Source organism: Salvelinus namaycush, chromosome 18 (genome assembly GCF_016432855.1).
Source record: "Salvelinus namaycush isolate Seneca chromosome 18, SaNama_1.0, whole genome shotgun sequence".
Lineage (NCBI taxonomy): Eukaryota > Metazoa > Chordata > Actinopteri > Salmoniformes > Salmonidae > Salvelinus > Salvelinus namaycush.
Genome location: NC_052324.1, coordinates 21595133 through 21616817, shown reverse-complemented (window position 1 = coordinate 21616817; position 21685 = coordinate 21595133). Strand labels below are relative to the sequence as shown.

Genomic DNA, 21685 nt, shown 5'->3' with positions numbered 1-21685 from the left:
AGAGAATGTTGGAACAACATTAAAGTTTGTCTGGATGCCATTAAATACAATTTGATGTAATGTGCAGTTTGGGACGTGACATTTTAAATGGAAACTGTGCTCTCCAGATGAGAGAGATTTGGGGGCTGGGGAGTGGGAGTTGGAGGGGGGGTGTTGTACTTGAAGCCTTATTTAATGGCTTGGATAAACAGCCCTCTGTTTCATCACTGAGCAGGCGCCCAACCACTCTTTCTGGTTTCCTTAAGCAATCATGCTGGCTCTCTGAGCCTGCTCCAGTGTACAGTATCACATACAGGAATAACAAACCAGGGGTCTGAAGGGTGGGTCAGAGCACACTACACCATTGTACGACGGGACATGCTAGCATGACTTGAGGTGCCTGCGTTTTGGATATGTCTGTGAGTACATGTCACCCCCAATTGCACCAAGACCCATTTCAAATACTCTTCTGGTTCACCTTTTCGTATTTCAAAATGCACTCCAGATTTGAAACGCTAAGGTTTCATTCCTCCACTGCCTCTCATATATCAGAAAGTATTTTTAAACAGAAATCTGTAGAGTGCAGGACTATTGGGATTATTTCATAGACAAAGACAGACTTGTTGAAATGGATACTTTTGGATACTTTTTGTATCCTAAAACAATTTTGAACACTCCAAAAAAGACATTTGGCTGTAAAATCCCTACAGTAAAGGCCTGTACTGTAGGGATTGTATAGTCAAATGTATTTTTTGGAGTGTTCAAAATTGTTTTAGGATACAAAAAGTCTTACCAGGCAGTATCTAATTTTATTCTTTCTTTCAGGATTTTTTTTTATTTTCGAGTAGGCGGAATTGTAATGACATTGCCATGGAATTTTGATGTCAACACATGAGGATCAATAAGCATCACTGCACAGCTTGATAGTCAACCTTGAAAGCAACAGGAAAAAAATGTATTATTGGCATTTAGCTGTACTTAACTGTACTTCTTCCACCTGCATCAGAGTGATGCATCTGTCTTTAGATAAGCGATTGCTATAGTTGTGCTTACACTGATTTGGATAATGAGCCTGCTTTAGCAGGCACTTTCATTAATAATGGGCACAAGCATTACTTGGGGCGGTAATGTTATGAAAACAGTGCCATGAACTAAATCACAACTACTCACTGAAGGTAAGTGTCCATCTATTGCAATGACCAGTGGTGTAGTAAGTATTACTGCTTGTTCATTGCCTTTCTTTCTTTTTGGTTGTTTACAGCATACAGTGGCCAATGGATAAGGACCCATAATATTGCTTGCTATAGCAACAGGCAATTGGCGGTAGTAGTACAGTCATTAACATGTAGCTTCCTCGTTAAAACTCTCTAAACACATTGCAAAACGATTCACTTAGAGAATATGTGAACAACAGTTTGCCATAGAAGCAATGTTCACTCAACATGTTATTTCAGTTGCAAAGATGCAGTCATGTATAGACCTCTGAATCAAATTAGACAGTGACCCTGGCCCCTGCACTAAACAGACCAGGGTCCTGGTGCAACAGTGACCCTACTGAGCTGACTTATCTAGACAGGCTGATCTAGACTCCTCTGGCCCTGACCTCAGCTTCTAACATGATAGCTTCAGCATGGTTCTCTCATAACATTATGGCCTCACTACATTCTTCCTAAAGCTGGGAGAAGTTGATTTATGTGAATCTGATCTCTCATGAAGGGTAAATAGTTCAGTAAATCCTCTTGTGATATTAGACACAAATCATCTGTCAACAGGAAACTCTCAAAGGTTCACTGACTTTCTTTGCTCTCACAACTGATGTGCTCATTGAAGCCAATACCTTTTCCAGTCTATAACCTGCTTGCATGCAAGATCTTTGGTGGATTGAAGTCAACAGCAAACTTGCCAATGTTTTCTAGTTCCCAAAGTGTTGTCAGTGGAAGATATGAATGATATGAATGATATGAATCAACTTCTTCTAACTGCATGTGTTGAAATCCAGCAGCAAAGCAAATCCCTGTATTTTGGCCTATACAGTGTATACACTGAGTGTACAAAACATTAGGAACATCTTCTTAATATTGAGTTGCACCCCCTTTTGCCCTCAGAACAGCCTCAATTTGTCAGGGCATGGACTCTACAAGGTATCAAAAGCGTTCTACAGAGATACTGGCCCATGTTGACGCCAATGCTTCCAACATTTGTATGGTTGGCTGGATGTCCTTTGGGACATTCTTGATACACACGGGAAACTGTTGAGCGTGAAAAACCCAGCAGTGTTGCAGTTCTTGACACACTCAAGCCGGTGCGCCTGGCACCTACTACTATACCCTGTTCAAAGGCACTTAAATATTTTGTCTCAATTGTCTCAGGGCTTAAAAATCATTTAACCTGCCTCATCCCCTTCATCTACATTGATTGAAGTGGATTTAACAAGTTACATCAATAAAGCATCATAGATTCACCTGGTCAGTCTATGTCAGGTGTTTCTAATGTTTTGTGCACTCAGTGTAGATATGAGATCTACTGGCAAGAATATGCCAGCAACAGGGGATCATGCATAGTAAAATTCATTTTCATCAAAATGCTGTGGTCAGTCAGAGCCACTTCTAAGTTTAGGTCATTTGCAAGTTTCTGTTATCGATTCATCCTCTGATGATCTTGATAGACATACCAATACCGTACATTTAAAGACAAAATATTGCATTTAAGCTGTACTTTAGAGTAGCAAACACTGCAGGATATTAATTAGCTATTTGATGTAGCCTAAAAGTGATGTGTGAATACTGTGTTAATTCAATGAAAATATACATTGTAATTGTTAAATAAATAAACAAAGGCTTGTCTATGACTATTGATATCATATTGATGTTTCAGTTATCATTTAAATCTTAGGACCTTATTTCTTTACAAATGGACAGGTTTGGCACCCGAAAATATCCTTCAATTGCAGATCCGCTTTCAGACCGACAGCTGGCTGACTGCCTGTTATTCTAAAAATGGATAGCAACCTAGTGAAACTGCCAAAGTCAAAGCTGCGCTAGGACCCCGAGGATCATCGCATAGCCGGCGACGGAATGGCCACGCTTGGTGTAGTAAGTACATTTGAGTGTGACAGAGTGGCAAGCAAAACCGCTAGATTTTGGGAATTACCAAGGAGCCGACCAGGACGCGCTTTATCGTTTTCCAAATTAACTAATTTACTTTCAGATAAAGTTTAATTTAAATTGACACATGGAGAACTTAAATCTTGAAGATCCGGAATGGCAAACTTTGTTGAATGCCTTGAGAACATCGTGCCAAACGAATGTCTAAATCTATGAATTAAACTAAAGCTGTGGAGGGCAGCAGATTTTATTCAACTGAGTTAAGGATTTGATCAAAACCACTGGAATAACGGAGTTTGGATATAGCCTAAATTTGGACATATAAAGGTAGGCTAATCAAATTCTAATTGTGACAATCCAACCCAACGTTGGAGTAATGCATCAGGGAGGTACAAATTTACGGACAATTGGACAAATACGTAATTTTTTATCGCGAAACATCAACTTTCAAGTAGAGTTTTAGTTCAGGGCAACTTGAATATCAGTGAGTTTTACCGTGATTTCTCAAGCCACATCTACAGTAGGACTGTGAATATTGGGAGTGCAAAATACTGGGAATGCCTTTTTACCAGTAAGTTTCGAGCATCTTTTAATAGGAACTAAACGGATATTAGCAACTTGTCACACATTTGTAAAAATACGTATGTTCTTCCTGCCATCGCCCCAGGAACCTTCGTGGTAGAGAAATGGGATGACAAGGGGACAGCTGAGGTGAGACTGATAAGGACAATGGTTGTGCCCGGCGTTGGCATCCCGCTCCTGGGGCGTCTGTTGCTGATGCTGGTCCTGTTGTCTGCCTCTGAGTCGAGGCTCACTCAAGCTTGTTCTGGGCTCATCATTAGCGGCTGCAGCTGTACAGATGAACGCTCCAAAGCCCACGCCACTACGCAGTACCGGAAAAGAGTCAGCTGCGACAGCGAAGAACTTTCTGAAACTCCAGATCCGGGCCTGCTCCCGAACCAGACCGTTACTTTGTAAGTCATAATTATAATTTTTTTACCGATTAAAACTGAGTTTAAAATACAGTAGGCCAGTGGGCAATACAAATGTAGTTAATCAAAACTGTGACCGAGGAGATAGGGACTGGGCCTCATGATTGTCCAAACACTGTAGACAGATCATGATGAAAATATCAAACAATGTTGATATTCTGCATGTTCATTGAGAAACTATGTTGGTCTTTATTAGATCCCAGAACTGAGTAAGAGAAAAACATATCAATGGACACTCTTCTCTCACTATGAGGAAATAACTCTAGAGGATGACAGAAGGGCAAAGTGCAAATATTTCAATGGGTTATGGGAAACTCTCTACCTTGGGCGTGGGGTATAGTTTAAATTGTGGCACATGGCACCCAATACATCTTAACAGTTCTATACACTGACTATAATTGAATATAGGAGGCGGGTAGTCTAGCAGTTAAGAGCATTGGGCCAGTAACCAAAAGGTTGCTGGTTTGAATCCCAGAGGCAACTATGTGGGGAAAAAACTGCCGATGTGCTTTTGAGTAAGGCACTTAACCCTAATTCCTCCTGTAAGTTGCTCTGGATAAGAATGTCTGCTAAATGACTGACATTTAAATATACACATGGAGAAAATACATTATACCCTTCACATGCTATGGAAGTATCCACTGTTAGTAGTAGATGGACCCTTGACTTGAACACTTTGTGTTGTATGCTGATAAACCCTCCAAAACTGACCTTGTATTCTTTGTTCTACTGGTATTTAATGACTGGTTGAGGTAATGGACATGTTTTTGGCCCATGAACACCAGAAGTTTATACACTGGCATAGTAACAGACTACTTACTACGTGAGCTGAAAGCTCAAACCCAGAGTCAGCTGTGTCTCTGAAAAGCACAGTGCAGGGAGTCTGGACTGGTGTCGATCCTGACGGCAGACTTTGTGAAGTAAAGCTGTCATCTGCCCCTGCCCCTTTGACACAACTCTGTCGCTTTAAATCTGATTCTGACCCAAGGAAACACACTGGGTTTCAGTGTCCCCCTCCCCTCCCTCCCCGCTCCCCACACCCACCCCACAATCCAGCTGACTTTGCCTTGCTAAACTAGGATAAACAGAAACACATTTCTACTCTTTTTATCCTCCCTCTCTGTGCTTTAATGGCAGCTTGGCTCCTACCTTTAATACCATAACATTCCAGCAATCTCAGGCAGCCACCTCACTTCTCTTCAGGAAGGAAGGCTGACCGACTGACCGACCGCTGTCCAGCTAATGGTGAGACCTAGCACTGTTGTCTGACACTTCCAACATCCTGTAGCACTGTTAGTCTGATTGTCAGCCACACATGAATAGTCTATCTGAATTCATATGATTGATGTGTTTATTCAACAATAAATCAAGGGAGTTGTAGACATGGCTTACACTACCTCACTCCATTCCAGAGAAGAATGGCTCTTAATAGGAGGTAAAGAGATTGTAGTTGCTGTAAGATAAGATACACCTACACAGTCTTCTGAGCTGCTGAATATATGCACATGTGAAGCTGCTACCAAAAACCCCAGCCCTTCACAGAACACTCAAAGGTTCAAGCTGATTGAACCATTTTCCAAGGTACTCTGCTTCTCCACAATCCCACAATGCTCCTCCTCTCTGACCCAGTGGGAGCAGCACTCGCCTGCACATGGGCGCAGTAAAACCCCAAACTGGCCCATCGGCGCAATGCAAAGGAGGCACAGCCCGAGGGAGCCCAAGGCGGCCCGCCGTCCATTTATAGGCCTTGTGTTTCTGCTTAATAAAGGCAGCATAAACATCTGGGGAACACATTTCTCAGAACCAGAAGAGAGGAAAGAATAACAAAAATAGCCTGGGTGGCAGCGGTGGAGGTGATTGAAGATAATCTCACATCCCTGTACCTACCGTACTTATTTCACTTTATTTGTTTTCCTACACATGTTTAGCATACTGTGACACTTTTATGAGGCTGTGTACTAGGAGCAAACAACTACGTCCCAATCCCCTGTGAAAAACTGTCAAAAGCCATCCTTACCATTCTGTACTGAAATACGATGTGACTGGTAAGGTCATTTGCCAGAGAGCTTTCAATGAATTGCTCCGTACGCTCATACTCTCATCGTCGCTCATGACATTAGCTCCAGATGTGGAATGTGAGAAGTTGTGTTGATATTCCTGTTATTCCTGGCAGTCTGTACAAACTGTATCACAGGTACAGTAGGGGGGCTCAACTTCAGCTCAGCTTGCTCTGCATCATCCCCTCCCCAGATTGGGTGCCCTGTCACCCAGTTCTGCTGGCCCTCTTACTTACTTAATTACTTACTTACTTACTTACTTACGGACTTTATTGTCCCCATGGGGACATTTTGTTGCAGTGTCATGTACACGTTTAAAGTGGCGTTTAAATACAAAACAAAATTGACAATACAACTTTCATAACAGTTACATACCAATAAAACATTTTGGGGAAAAAGACTAGCCTGTTGTGTAACGGCTGTCGTCTTCCTCGTCTGAGGAGGATAAGTTAGAAGGATCGGAGGACCAATCCGCAGCGTGGTAATTGTTCATCTTACTTTAATAAAGGTGAACACTCAAAATACAAAAACAACAAAAGTGACAACCGAAACAGTTCTATCTGGTGCAGACACACAAAGACTGAAAACAACCACCCACAAAACCCAACACAAAACAGGCTACCTAAATATGGTTCCCAATCAGGGACAACGATTGACAGCTGCCTCTGATTGAGAACCATATCAGGCCAAACACAGAAATAGCAAAACATAGAAATACAAACATAGACTGCCCACCCCAACTCACGCCCTGACCATACTAAATAAATACAAAACAAAGGAAATAAAGGTCAGAACGTGACATGCTGGCCTTACTGAGTCGATAGGAACATTAGCCCGAGCTATTTAGGAGGGATATCACACCTGGCACAAATGATTGTCTAGTTCTGTTTTTCCTGCTGAGGGGTGCCCTATACCTGCGCCCAGAGGGGAGTAGTTCAAAGTCCGGGTACAGGGGGTGGCTTGGGTCTAAAATGATTTTGTGAGCCTTGCGGAGGGCCCTGACCTTAAAGATCTCATACAGGCCTGTCTGTTTGACTCCAAGTACCTTGTTTGCTGTGGTGATAATCCTTCTCAGCATATTTCTCTGGCTGACAGTGGCATTGCCAAACCAACAAACAATACAAAAAGTTTAAATAGTGTCAATGAAAGATTTCTAAAACAGTGTCAGTATAGTACAGTCTACATTAAAAGATCCCAGCTTTTTGAGAAAGTACAGTCTCTGTTTGCTCTCTTTGTAGATCAGGTCTGTACATTTACTCCACTGAAGCTTATTGTCCAAGAGGACACCCAGGTATTTGTATTCCTCTACAATCTCTATATTCCGACGTCTGATAGATGTTGCAGAGGTAGGTGTTGTACGCTTCCTGAAGTCAATGCCCATCTCTTTGGTCTTGTTGGTATTGAGGACCAAGTGGGATTCCTCACACCACTCTACAAAGTCATCTAGGACCGGGCCATGATGTTCCTCATCATCATGCAACAGGCTGATCAAGGCAGTGTCATCAGCGAACTTAACGAGGTGTCTGTCAGGATGGGAACTAGTACAACTATTAGTGTACAAGATGTACAGGAGTGGGGACAAAACACATCCCTGAGGAGAGCCTGTGTTGGTATTGCGTATGTCCGACACGTGGGGACCTATTTTGACTCGCTGTGAGCTTTGGCTCAGGAAGTCCAACAGCCACAAAACCAGCCCCCCATCTAAGGAGAAGTCCCTAATGAGTCTCTGTGCCAGAATGTAGGGCTGGATTGCGTTGAAGGCAGAGGAAAAGTCAACAAACAGAACCCTAACATGGGATTTGGCACCCTCTAGATGTCTATAGACCATGTTAAGGAGGGTAAGAATGGCATCATCAACTCCTCTGCTAGGCTGATAGGCAAACTGAAATGGGTCGAGAAGCTTCTGGGTGACGCTGAGAATATGACTTTTCACAAGTTTCTCAAGGCATTTCATTACTAAGGATGTCAAGGCGACATCTGACCCTCTCCTGGGTCAGGTTAGATTCATGTTCTCCTCCATGGCTCCATGCAGCCAGTTGTGGGCAGGGCTATGGGTCTTGGGGACACCAGGCCTGGCTGCTATGTGTAATACACAACAGCTGGCTCCCATGAACATTCCAGCTGAGGCCCCTCAGCCCATGGGAAATCCCAACAGGGGTTTGTTTAATAAAAGTATTAGTTGGATGTTTGTTGTTCCTGTGGACCATAAAGGAACAAACAGTTAGCCTAACACTGCCACCTCCTCCTGTGACTCACCATACCTTGTGGGCTTTGGATTGGTTTAATAATGTGTAGGCAATTGAGACCAATTTGATTAAAGTATATCAGATAGCGTTGGATATCCTCCATTATGTTGAAAGATTTTAGAAGGCTGCACTTTGGTTGATGTTTTAGTGACTTTCAACTTGTCAGCAGTACACAGTTACACAATTCTATTCGAAGTCTTTCTCCATGAGTTAGTCATCTTTCCCCCTTTTCCCTCATTCTATCTATCTATCCCTCCCTCCACACCCCTCTATCTTGAGTTCATCCACACGCAGTAACTCTCAACATAAATATTTAGCTGTATTGGTAGGAAACTGCCATGTCTAAAATCCTTCCAGATGTGGGCCTGCGCAGGGCTGTGTTTATGGCTAATTACGCATGGCTGATAGCAGGGTGAGAGAGAGGGAAAGGGAAAAGGAGAGAAGAGGAAGAGCAGAGAGAGGGAAGAGGTAGGACAAAGGGAGAAAATAGAGAGAGGGAGAATAGAGGGAGAGGCTGAGTCTACAGGCTTGGCAGGCTGTTCAGAGGGATGTACCCCAGGAGGCTGTCTGCTCCCCAGTCTCTTTTTCTCTCTCTGCCTACCAGACCTCAGGCACTGTGGGAAGAGCCAGGGAAGACTGAATCTATAGTATAGTTTTGATACAGTAGCATTTCATTAAAGGTACTTTGAAGTTAACCATCCTCCCCTACACTGTAATAATATTTAAATTCTGGTATTTCGTTTTTTATTTTGCTAAATAGTAGGACTAAATGTTGAATACATTCTTTGTGTGTCTGTGTGCACGTGTGTGTATGTGTATGTGTGTGTCTGTGTGCGTGTATGTGTGTGTGTGTTGGTATAACAATATTGTTATCTAGTTTAGTACTTTGTAAAGGATACAGAGAAGCTGAGGTTACACATCCCATTTCCTTTAGCAAGGTCTGGAGAACCATGAAGCCTCTGTCACTAATGGTTAACAACAATGTAGCACTGAGGTGGGGAAAACACTTCTTCAGTGGGAGGGAGTGTGCTGTCTATAAGTCTGGGTGGTTATAATTTATGCTTTCATAAAAGTCAAAACCTCTCCCCTCTTTTGACATTTGTTTTCACTGTTGCCTGTTACTGATGACCTTGGTCCAGCGAGTGCCAACCCAAAGGAGTGGGCGCAGATGCGAGGGGTGGCAGGCTGGGCGGCACCAGTGCCTGTCCTTGGCCGTCAGCAGGCACTGAGAGGAATGTGGAGCAGCAGGACAACCCCTCAGACAGCTGCAGAGTGGCTGCTCTCTGCCTGCGTGGGCGCAGTTGTGCATGGGTCCTGTCCATACACCACTGTCTATATGGATTCTTATGGGAGTGTTAGAGTGTCTCCCATCCATTCATCAGACAAAAGCTCTGTGGCCTGATCAGCAAAAAGCCCTAGCACAAACGGACAGGTGACCAGTAGGTATATCTTGGATGGCATACTCAACCAATCGTCTTGATGGATCACTGAGAACTCAGATGTATCAGTAAATAACTACTGAATGGTAAACTATCTAGACATAAGAGTTTTGTTTCATTCATCTGGCTACTAAGCGGAGACCTTTAATTGACTTTGTCACAGCAGGCCTATATATAGCAATACGATATGCCTGTCTTCTATAGTTTATAGCCATCTTGTCCTCTCCCACATTGGGATCTTGGGAGTGGAGTGGGGTGGGCCGTGTGTGGTTATCAAAAGGGCTAACAGATGTGCCATTGGTTTGTGTTGGGTCTGTGAGTCAGTATGTGTTGAGATGGGAGTATGTCGATGAAACGTCCCAACAGCCATCTTATCAGCAGTGAGAATTCCAATAGCTTGGAGTTGTGGAGCGCTTGGAGCACACAGGCATTCCTGCTGGGAGAAGGTTTATTTATGTGGGGAAAGGTGTTGAAAGGAGGGGGAGTGGGCTCTCTTCTGTTCGCAGATGTTAGGTGGGGCACTGGTCAGCAATGAGTAAAAAACAAAAACAAAGGCCTGACACTGGATACCCAGTGCACTATGAACAGCCTCAGCACCTGTCAATGCCACACATACCCAGGACCCCCTGCCTGCCTGGGAGGTCAAGTTAAAAGTCACAGATGAAATAAATATTATTTGATATCTAATGTGTGTCCATTCAACTTTGGTTTTAGAAGTGGGGGGGACATAACCTGGCAGGGGGGGTCCTCCCCTTTTGGGGGCATCTAAAGCTAATTTCCTGCATTTCTACTAGGGCTGTTCCCGACTAAAACAAATCTTGGTCCACCAAGAATAGTCTTTTCTTTCGACCAATCAATTTTTAAAATGTGTATTTTTCCATATATAGACCCTATGTGTTTTAGTAAAATCAACTATATGTACTGAACTTTTCTGATGCTTTAAGCACCCTGTTTGATTAAATAAATAATGAAGACACACAAAGGACTCAAGATTGGACCTGAGATCAAGATAGCCTAACCAGAAGAAAAAAACCTGTTTCCAACCCTCCTTCTCCCGCTGCTGCTGGTTTTTGCAGATTCTGCCATTATGCTCCTGAAGTTGCCGGTAATAGTCTACACCAGCGGTCGGCCACCTTTTCCATTTGGAGTGCCAATTTATCTTACCATTTCTACCCTTACAAAAATGTACAATGGTACTTTCATTCATACCATGGTGCCACTATGGTACTTTCACTTATAACATGGTATAGTCTGAATCATGGAAATGTACCATGGTTTTAGCTTTGAAGTATGATGGTACTACCATGGTACTGCCATTGTACATAAATATTACCATGGTATTGCATTATTTATACCATGGCATACATCTGAATCATGGACATGTACCATGGTTTTAGCTTTGAAATATGATGGTACTGCCATGCACCTTAATAATACCATGGGTTTGCATCATTTATACCATGGTAGATGTGGATCATGGAAATACCATGGTTTTAACCTACACTATACATTACATTACATCCCACTTCTGACACCAATGTAGTGAAACAGGCAGGGAGCAGGTCTCGATCCCTCGACCTTCTAACCCGAAGATCAGCGCTATATCGACTGTGCCCCAAAAGCATGCTCGAGCGGCAGAGTTGATATCCGCGCTTATAAACCCAGGGTCGTTACACTATGTAAATGACTGGGCATTCAAACACATCTGTATCCATTCATAATCATCAATATTGTGTTGTGCACTGACTGTGCACCATGACAGTGTAGTCTGTAGAGCTGCTAATACCATATCAGTGTGAAAAGTAGGGAATTAGCTAGGGAAACTGACAGATCAATAACATTACATTGCTGTACTGACTCTAATAAAACTAACATTGCGCTGTCAAAAAATGTCAGAATATCGGTCTTTAATCGTTTGGTCACTGGTTTCATAGTCTGATTCAGGTCTAGTGTGATTGAGGTAAAAAATTATACCAAAATTTAGTGAGCTAGCTAGCTAACGTTAGCCAACTGTTGGCTAGTTCTAATGGTACATCAACTGACGAAAACTAGTCAATTTACTTCTGTTGAAATGGGACAAAAAAATTCCATACACACAAAAGCTGTTAGATACTGCTATCTAACATATAGTAGCTAAAGGCTAGAGCTGGACTGGCTGTGGTAGCTATAGCTAGCGAGTTCATTCTCTTCAGACAGAGCTTCAGCGAGAGGGGACGAAACAGGTAACATTACATGTCAGTTACACTACTATCTCAGCACTGGGAATGTATATATTTTTCTGTTAAGTTAAACAGCAGTTACCTTGCCAGCTACATCAGTCAAATAAAGAGTAGCCAATTTTGGCTCTGCTTGCTTTTACAAATCTGAGAAAAAGCGCAACACACAGAGACAGCAGCACTGTGCTGGTCAGAAGCTTTGCCTTCACACAGCCTGTCTGCACGCTCTGTGGTGTCCGTGGTCCTAAATCCAGCTGGCTGAAACCGCCAAACAGCCTACCCGACCACTATGAGGCGTCTGCATTGTCCTAAAGCACTCCGATGCCGCTTTTTTGTATCACAGTGCAATGATAAAACTGGTGATTACATAGTATTCACATTTATCATTTTAGATTGTTGCTCAAAAGGCCATGACCTTTAAATTTGGCAAAAGCAGAGAAATATGTTGTCATAGCAACATTATACCCCTGAGTGAATTTTTTCTTATTATAGTTTTTCATTTCACACAGTTCCTTCTAATCTTACTCCAAAAGATTCATGACTTTCTGGTTATTCTTCTCCAGATATACCCCCCACCCCTCTGTCTCTCTTCCCCTTTCCCCTCTCTCTTCCCCGTGCTGAACCACATAAATGGCCCCCAGAGTTTCTGCTTTGGGAGCAGACTGCAGACCCACAGAGGGCGGCGATGTGTCTGTGGCGAGAATGCTTTTGGTCAGAAGTTTGTGTGTGTGTCTAATTCTGTGTTTGTGTGATACCGAGTATTGATATCTGAAGTTAGTAAGAGTAAATCTACCGTATGTTTAGTGTTGAACATATTTCTGATAGATCTACTTTATCAAATGTCTATAATGTTGCAAAATGGGCACTTGTCTGTGCTGATATACTGTGTGAGATTAATCATTGAATTACTGAAAAATGAAATTATTCATTTAATTTTTTCATTTTATTTGCTCACTTTGTAACTAAAACATAATTATGTTTGATAAATGGGTTAAATGTGTCAGAAACGGATTTCCGACTATAATTATTCAAATTGAGATGTCATCACTGTAAAAGCTTGTGGTTCTATCTTAGTTGAAATGTGTCACTCTAAATGAGATGTAATTTTCTGGTGAAGTGTATGAGAACCATTTGCATGGTGTGAAGAAACATCCCACTGGGCAAAAACTGGTTGAATCAATGTTGTTTCCACGTCATTTCAACCCAAAAAATCTATGTGATGATGCTGAATTAAGTGGAAAACTGTTTGGATTTGCAAAAAGTCATCAACGTAAGGGCATTTTGTATTTTTTCCACACACATTTTAACCTAAATCCAATGACATGGTTACATTTTATGTTGATTTCACATTGAATTCACGTTAGTTGAAAACTCTAAACTAAACATTGAACTGACCTCTGTGTCCAATGGGATGGCTTTACATTCGCTAGTTACCCACTAATTGGAGTGGAGTTGTTGATTCTATTCCATTTCACTGAGCATTACAGAGCCACTCAATAACACAACGCACATTTCTACAGTACATACATTTGAAGTCTGACATTTACATACACCTTAGCCAAATACATTTAAACTCAGTTTTTCACAATTCCTGACATTTAATCCTAGTAAAAATTGTCTTAGGTCAGTTAGGATCACCACTTTATTTTAAGAATGGGAAATGTCAGAATAATAGTAGAGAGAATGATTTTTTCCATATTTTATTTCTTTCATCACCTTCCCAGTGGGTCAGACGTTTACATACACTCAATTAGTATTTGGTAGCATTGCCTTTAAGTTGATTAGCTTGGGTCAAACGTTTCGGGTAGCCTTCCACAAGCTTCCCACAATAAGTTGGGTGAATTTTGGCCCATTCTTCCTGACAGAGCTGGCGTAACTGAGTAAGGTTTGTAGGCCTCCTTGCTCGCACACGCTTTTTCAGTTCTGCCCACACATTTTCTATAGGATTGAGGTCAGGGATTTGTGATGGCCACTACAATACCTTGACTTTATTGTCCTTAAGCCATTTTGCCACAACTTTGGAAGTATGCTTGGGGTCATTGTCCATTTTGGAAGACCCATTTGTGTAACGATCGTCTGTGGTGGAAGAAGGATCGGACCAAGGTGCGGCGTGGTAAGTGTTCATGTCTTTTTAATAAACAAAACTGAACACTGGAACAAAACAATAAATGAAGTGAACAAACGAAACAGTACCGTGTGGCGACAAACACTGACACGGAAGACAACTACCCACAAAACACAATAGAACACAGGCTACATAAATATGGTTGCCAATCAGAGACAATGACAAACACCTGCCTCTGACTGAGAACCATATCAGGCCAAACGACAAACCCAACATAGAAACACAAAACATAGATAACCCACCCAACTCACACCCTGACCACACTAAAACAAAGAAAATACAAAATAATTATGGTCAGAACGTGATAATTTGCAACCAAGCTTTAACTTCCTGGCTGATGTCTTGAGATGTTGCTTCAATATGTCCATATAATTTTCCATCCTCATGATGCCATCTATTTTATGAAGTGCACCAGTCCCTCCTGCAGCAGAGCACCCCAACAACATGATGCTGCCACCCCCGTGCTTCATGGTTGGGATGGTGTTCTTCGGCTTGCAAGCCTCCCCCTTTTTCCTCCAAACATAACGATGGTCATTTTGGCCAAACAGTTCTACTTTTCTTTCATCAGACCAGAGGACATTTTTCCAAAAAGTACGATCTTTGTCCCCATGTGCAGTTGCAAACCGTAGTCTGGCTTTTTGATGGCGGTTTTGGAGCAGTGGCTTCTTCCTTGCTGAAGGGCCTTTCAGGTTATGTTGATATAGGAGTCGTTTTACTGTGGATATAGATACTTTTGTACCTGTTTCCTCCAGCATCTTCACAAGGTCCTTTGCTGTTGTTCTGGGATTGATTTTCACCTTTCACACCAAAGTACGTTAATCTCTAGGGAACAGAACGTGTCTTCTTCCTGAGCGTGGTCCCCTGGTGTTTATACTTGCGTACTATTGTTTGTACAGATTAACGTGGTACCTTCAGGCGTTTGGAAATTGCTCCCAAGGATGAACCAGACTTGTGGTGGTTTACAATTTATTTTTCTGAGGTCTTGGCTGATTTCTTTTGATTTTCCCATGATGTCAAGCAAAGATGCACTGAGTTTGAAGGTAGACCTTGAAATACATCCACAGGTACACCTCCAATTGACTCAAATGATGTCAATTAGCCTATCAGAAGCTTCTAAAGCCATGACATAATTTTCTGGAATTTTCCAAGCTGTTTAAAGGCACAGTCAACTTAGTGTATGTAAACCTCTGACCCACTGGAATTGTGATACAGTGAATTATAAGTGAAATAATTTGTCTGTGAACAATTGTTGGAAAAAATTACTTGTGTCATGCACAAAGTAGATGTCCTAACCTACTTGCCAAAATTATAGTTTGTTAACAAGAAATGTGTGGAGTGGTTGAAAAACGAGTTTTAATGACTCCAACCTAAGTGTATGTAAACTTCCCACTTCCACTGTATGTATTGCATTAAACTAACAACATCAAACTTTTTACCTAGTCAAACACCGTTGTTAGTGGAAACACTGCTACTATCTGCCCCACGGCCGCTGTTATTGTTTTTGTTTTGTTGAGAAAGCGGAGGTGAGGAGCATCCTGCAACGTGGTAAAGAAAATTTGCTTTTCTATCACGTGTGCAATGATATCTGTGGGAGATAGTAGTGTTTGTTGTTTTAAGTAACTTCTTTGTTGTTTTAATATCGCGAATGGACGTGGCAGTTTCACCAATTAAGAATTCCAGCTTTAAGTTATTTGGGTCAGAATGATTTTGTCCCTATCCTTTGTAAAAGCAAACCAATTTCCCAGCAGTCTTTGCATTGGAACAGAAAACAGAGCTTAGTTATGAGACAGAACAATGAGACAATGTTAGTCAGGCATGGACCACATTCCACTTGATTGAAAAGCCTAGATTCACTAAATTGCCTCATTAAAATAACAAACTTTAGACACTGATGGAGTTGCTGACTAGGTTGGACTGCTGGTTTTAACCGTCTCTTGTGTTGGTTGGTAAGGATGTTGACAGTGAACTATGGGAATCTTAGTTGTACTTTTAACATTTACTTGCCGTGTTTTACTTTGGTTGTTAGGATTCTAGGCAGCCACTTGCTTACATCTTTCATCTTTCATTCTTTGTTGGTTGCCCAGGTTTAGGAAATTGTGTTGCACAACTAAAAGGAAACCCTGAATAAAAGAAAAGTAGAATGCATAACCCACATGTCATGGAAGTTGCTTTCTCATGAATTCAATTGTCCTGAGACTGTTTCCATCTCTGCACACAGGAGCGCTGGGTGTGTGTGTGTGTGTGTGTGCACAAGTGTGCATGTGCGTGTGTGTGCACACATGTGGGAAGGGCGTGCACGGCCACTGAGCCTAAAATAGGATTCCATCCTCCCCTCTCTAATTAGAGACTGTTTATAAAACCCAGATTTAAATTTTAGACTAAGGAAACACTGAAGGACTGCTTGCCATTTTACAATCAAACATATGCATGTGCTGGTGCATATGGATAAATCTGAATGTCACACACACGGACACACACGGACACACACACACACACAACCACAAACCACATAGACTTACTCACTAGCCCAGCCTGGTTACCCAAGCACAATGCAGTATACTCTATAATAAGCAGTTCTATGTATCAGATGCAAGAACTCACTCCCACATCCAGCTTCAGCTTCAGGGCAGGACACATTCCACTCAACTGCCAAATGATAGTTTCAATTTGATATTAATCTTATGTAGTTCTTACTTTGAGTTGACCTTCCTTTAGTTTGGTAAACAAATATTGTCCATAGCATCTTACACTCTTTGGAAGTACACGGTCTGACTTTCTGGTTTTCACAGCCTTTAACTGCACAGTAAGAATGACCCCTCACAGCTCTGAGAACAAACAAACTCGTCAAGGAGATTCTGCTTGCTTTTCCATAATGCTCGAATAACTCAATCAGTGCTTGTGATATGATTTTACAAAACCATTTGATGTGCAATTACATGGATACTCCTTTACATGACGGGAGATAAATAGGACTTGTAGTTTGGCACGGCTCCCTATTCCCTGCTGGAAGCACACTGGTGGCTCAGGGACAATGGACACATTCATGTCTCGACACATTTACTGCTTAAGTGCTCGTTGTGCTCAAGGGCGTTCAGTGGCCGCTGTATTCACTGTGGTGACCCAAGCCTCTGAGGACAGAGCCAGTGCCCCTGGGCCAAACAGAACTGCTGCCTGTCAGAGGTGGCTAACTACCACTGAGTGGCTGTGGAGGCTCCCTGGTCCACCTGTTATGGGTCTGGGACGTGGCCAAGGCACTGAATGGTGAGTAAAGGCCCCTCAACTGGCCATCAGGACAGAGCCACCAGTCCAGTGCAGAGGCACTGTAAGACCTGCCCTTTATTATAAATCAGGTCTACCATAAACACACATTCTCTCGCTCTTTCTCCCTCTCTCTTTCTCCCTCTTTTTCTGTCTCTTTCTTACCCTCTCTCACACACGCCCGCACGCACGCACTCAAGCACACACACACACACACATGCTCCTGCTGAGATGGGGCTCCTGTGGCTTGCAGCATTAATTGGTCTGGGCCTTCATTAGTAGCAGGACTGAGGGCTGTGACATGTCACAATGAAAGTGTGTGTGTGCAAGTGACTAGACTCCCTCCCTCAGTAGCCAGCTAACAAGTGAACACACCCCTTAACCCTATAATAACCAGCTCCATGTGTCTGTGAAGCAGACCTGCTCCTCGTCCATGACTTGTTTACCAACAGTGATATCACAGGATTGTCAATGAAAACCAGGCGCTAAGCTGTTCAAATGCTCACCAGCCATTCCAAAAGTTACACTCACATCCAAAGGCTTCATCACTCTACCACCCTATGATCAAACGTTATGTTGTATAGTGTGTAGTCTGTGAACGGCACCGTAGTACTATGGCTGACCCTGTAAAACGACACATTTCACTGCACCTATCCAGTGTGTGACAATAAAACATATATAAAAAAATAAAAAATATTATACTCACACACACCTTGCAGTAGTTTTTGTTAAAGTAGTGGAGAGGGGCGGACAGCCTTTAGCTAACTGGCTAACCTTTTGGCTGGGGCTAGTCTGTTAGAGGCCAACTCTAGTCCATTCCATGTGTATGAGGTGAGCGTGAGGAAGGTGCTATGTAATGTGCTGTAGTTTGGAAATTGCTTTTGATGAATTAGACGTGGCACTTCGAAAGACTAAGAGGCCTTGAGAAGCTTGTTAACAGCCAAGTGAAGTAATGGAGCTTTTAATAAAACTGTGGGTTCACCCGCAATATTCACAGACCCAATCTGTCTGTCCACTTCAGTCCAATTTCCAACCTCGTCATGCCTTTATTGAAAAAGAGTCTGCCATGTCGCTGCTTTACAGGAACTGCTCCCCTACGCACTGCCAGGACACTGAGTTCTAAAGCTGTAAATAAAAATTGCTCAAACTCAAGGAGATTGTTTTGAATGACTTTAAGCTATGTATGGGATTCTAGTGGAAGTATCCAGACTGAGAAGGTATACAAAGGTGCATTTTGTCTGCTTTAGCATTAAGAGACATGAAGTCACTTCTTCCATGTTTAAAAGCCTCATTCAAGTTCCTCTATAAATCACTTTCAATGGGTTATTGGATTTAAATGGCTACATTTTGCTGTGAAATAATCCAATGCGTTCAGTATAAAATCACTGTGCAGATTAAACTGGATTGAATTGTGATGCACAAACTCTCCTTGAACAGCTTTCTTATTGACGGCTCCTATTAGTCTTTTAATCTCTGAGCCAGGGCTTTATGTCGTGTGCTGAGTTTGTGGCGCGTTACCAAACTCTTTCAAGGGTTCTTGTCTTTCACCTTGTGTGTGGTCCTTTAGCAAAGAGGTCTCTCCAAAGTTAAATGATGTTTACACAGTGGCACATGAGTTGTTTTGACTCTTTATTACATTGAGCCTGCACCTCTCTTTGTTTGCTTTGGGGACAGGGCCCATGGTCAGGGCTCATGTTGTTCCATTTGATTGTGTTTCCAGGGTGTTTAGTAGGACGGGCCACAGCCATGGCTGATCTTTGAACCCCAATCCCCTCTCCCCTGTCTCCTGCAGCCTTGGGTGTTTGTTTCTGGACGACTCTGTAGATGATCAGTGTTATGATAGAGAGGGAGATTGTTGATGTTGTTGTAATGAGATGCTGGGTTGCCAGGTTAAAGATGGTTAATGAGCGCGGAGAGCTTACCCTGCAGAGAGATTCTTATTAAATAGAAATCCCTCCTTAAGACTGTTATCCAACTTGTGGTCGGCTGTAGAAGCCTGCAGCTAAAGTACCTTCTGGAGTGGAGACAGGGAGAGAGAGGCTCCAAGAAGCCAGGGCATTGGGAAAGCAGCAGAGATCAGGAAAATGGTAACATGGGACTCTTCATTCATACAGTCATCTAACTATCATCTAGTTAGTCTTTATTATGTTTTGTCTGTTTCTTTGTAACAACACTTATTTTCTTTACTTTTGATTTGATTGCAAGTCATAATGATCAAATGTAAGATTGTTAGCACAGTTATTTTATTTATTTATTTATTTTATTTAACATTTATTTAACTAGGCAAGTCAGTTAAGAACAAATTCGTATTTACAATGATGGCCAACCAAAAGGCAAATTAATGAGAGAGAAGGGCTAGAAACAAGGACATGATTAGAAAGGGAATGAGACCATGCTAGAGACACAGTGGAGCAGAATGAAAGTTTATTTTTACAACAATGTTTATTGGGAACAGATATGTGCGATTTGAAAGAGAGGATATCCTGTCTTGTTTGAGAAGAATTTTATAAAGTGGAGATTTGTCCTAAACCTGTTTTTTCCCCCTCAGCTGTCATTTGAATAGCTGTACATACTGTAGCATGCCTTCAGATTACCACCAGAGGAACACATATTCACTAAAAAAAGAATCCTGGCAGAGGATGACCTGAAACCCAGTGCGGCTGTAGGCAAGCATGCACAAACACACAGAGAGGCACACAGAGAGGCACACAGAGATGCACACAGAAAGAGGCACACAGAAAGAGGCACACAGAGACACAGAAAGAGACACACACAGAGAGACACAGAGGCAAGCACGTACAAACACACAGAGAGACACACAAAGAGACACACAGAGAGACACACAGAGAGACACACAGAGAGACACACAGAAAGAGACACACAGAAAGAGGCAAGCACGTACAAACACACAGAGAGACACACAAAGAGACACACAAAGAGACACACAGAGAGACACACAGAGAGACACACAGAAAGAGACACACAGAAAGAGACACACAGAAAGAGACAAGCACGTAGAGAGACACTGAGAGAGACACTGAGAGAGACACACAGAGAGACACACAGAGAGACACACAGAGAGACACACAGAGAAACACAGATGAACAGATGCAAGCACGTACATACACACAGAGACACTCACAGACATAGAGACAGACATAGACACTCCCTCCCACACACCAACTCCATCTACCCAATCCTTCACACCTGTGTGAGTTTGTGGTAACATTGGAGCTGATCAGAGCGATGATGCACTCAGCTGAGAAGGTTTAGTCTGAGACAAACAGTAGCCTGGAGTCACCATTTCTCCTCTCCTCTTTCTAGAGAGGAAGGAGCAAAAATAAATCAGTGAATGAATACAATTTCGGACATGGTGACATGCCCTCATGTCTCCCTCAAAGGCATTGTGGGTTAAGGAAGCAAATTGAGCAAACCAACAAATTGACTGGCACGGCCTAGGGAGGGGTTGCTGTGGTTTGTACTGCTGGGACAGGGCCCTGTGTCTGGCAGTCAGTGTGCATCTCACTGACTTACTGTCTCAGCCATGCACAAAGAGGGAGGGCTAAGGTATAGCATACCAGCAGTTTCTATAGAAACAGAGCTCAAGGATGGGATGTCTTTCTGTTTTTACAGTATGCTCTCCATCTATCTGAAGTGACTATATCCGGTTGAGTAATCATGTCATGGTACCGTATCCCCATTAGGAGAGACATGAGATGAGAGGAGTATGTGTGCCTGTCACCAGGGCTGTGACCTGTACACGCTCAACCTCTAGCAACAACAGCAGACCTACTGCTCCAACAGCTGAATCATCTTGGAAGACCTGTCTCTTATCATTGGCCCTGCTGGTGTTTGATCTTCACTGAATGGTCTTAGATGAAGTGTCTTTATGTGTCCCCCAAGGCCGACCTGCAGCCCAGGGTTTACACACCGATGTTAGATTTAATTACTGACTCTGATCTCTGATAGGCCGCTGGTCTGAAAGGGCCAAATTAATGAGGCTAATGCAGCTCTGCTGTACCTTAGAGAATGTCTGGATTGAGTTAGTGCACTTTTCATATCGCGCACCATAGAGCTGCAATTGCATTTGGAGGCAGACTAACTCAATGTGCCGTCTGTCAAGGGGGCAGTCAGTGTGAAGACGCAGCAGCCCATTCAAACAACACAACCCACTCTATCAAGTTCAGGGTGAGCAGCAGTGTTCCCCTCCTCCTCCTCCTCCTCCTCCTCCTCCTCCTCCTCCTCCTCCTCACTTCAGTGATGAATAGT

The 21685-nt window shown here is 42.7% G+C and overlaps 1 protein-coding gene across 1 annotated transcript in view; it reads left to right on the top strand.

Annotated features, from left to right (window-relative positions):
- The first annotated feature begins 3734 nt into the window (after positions 1-3734).
- Positions 3735-21685, top strand: part of LOC120063234 (adhesion G protein-coupled receptor A2-like) — a 54624-nt gene continuing 36673 nt past the window's right edge. The window contains exon 1 of the mRNA XM_039013470.1: positions 3735-4057. Within this exon, the coding sequence (XP_038869398.1) occupies positions 3813-4057 (245 nt within the window). The 5' untranslated portion in view covers positions 3735-3812. The remainder of the gene's footprint in view (positions 4058-21685) is intronic.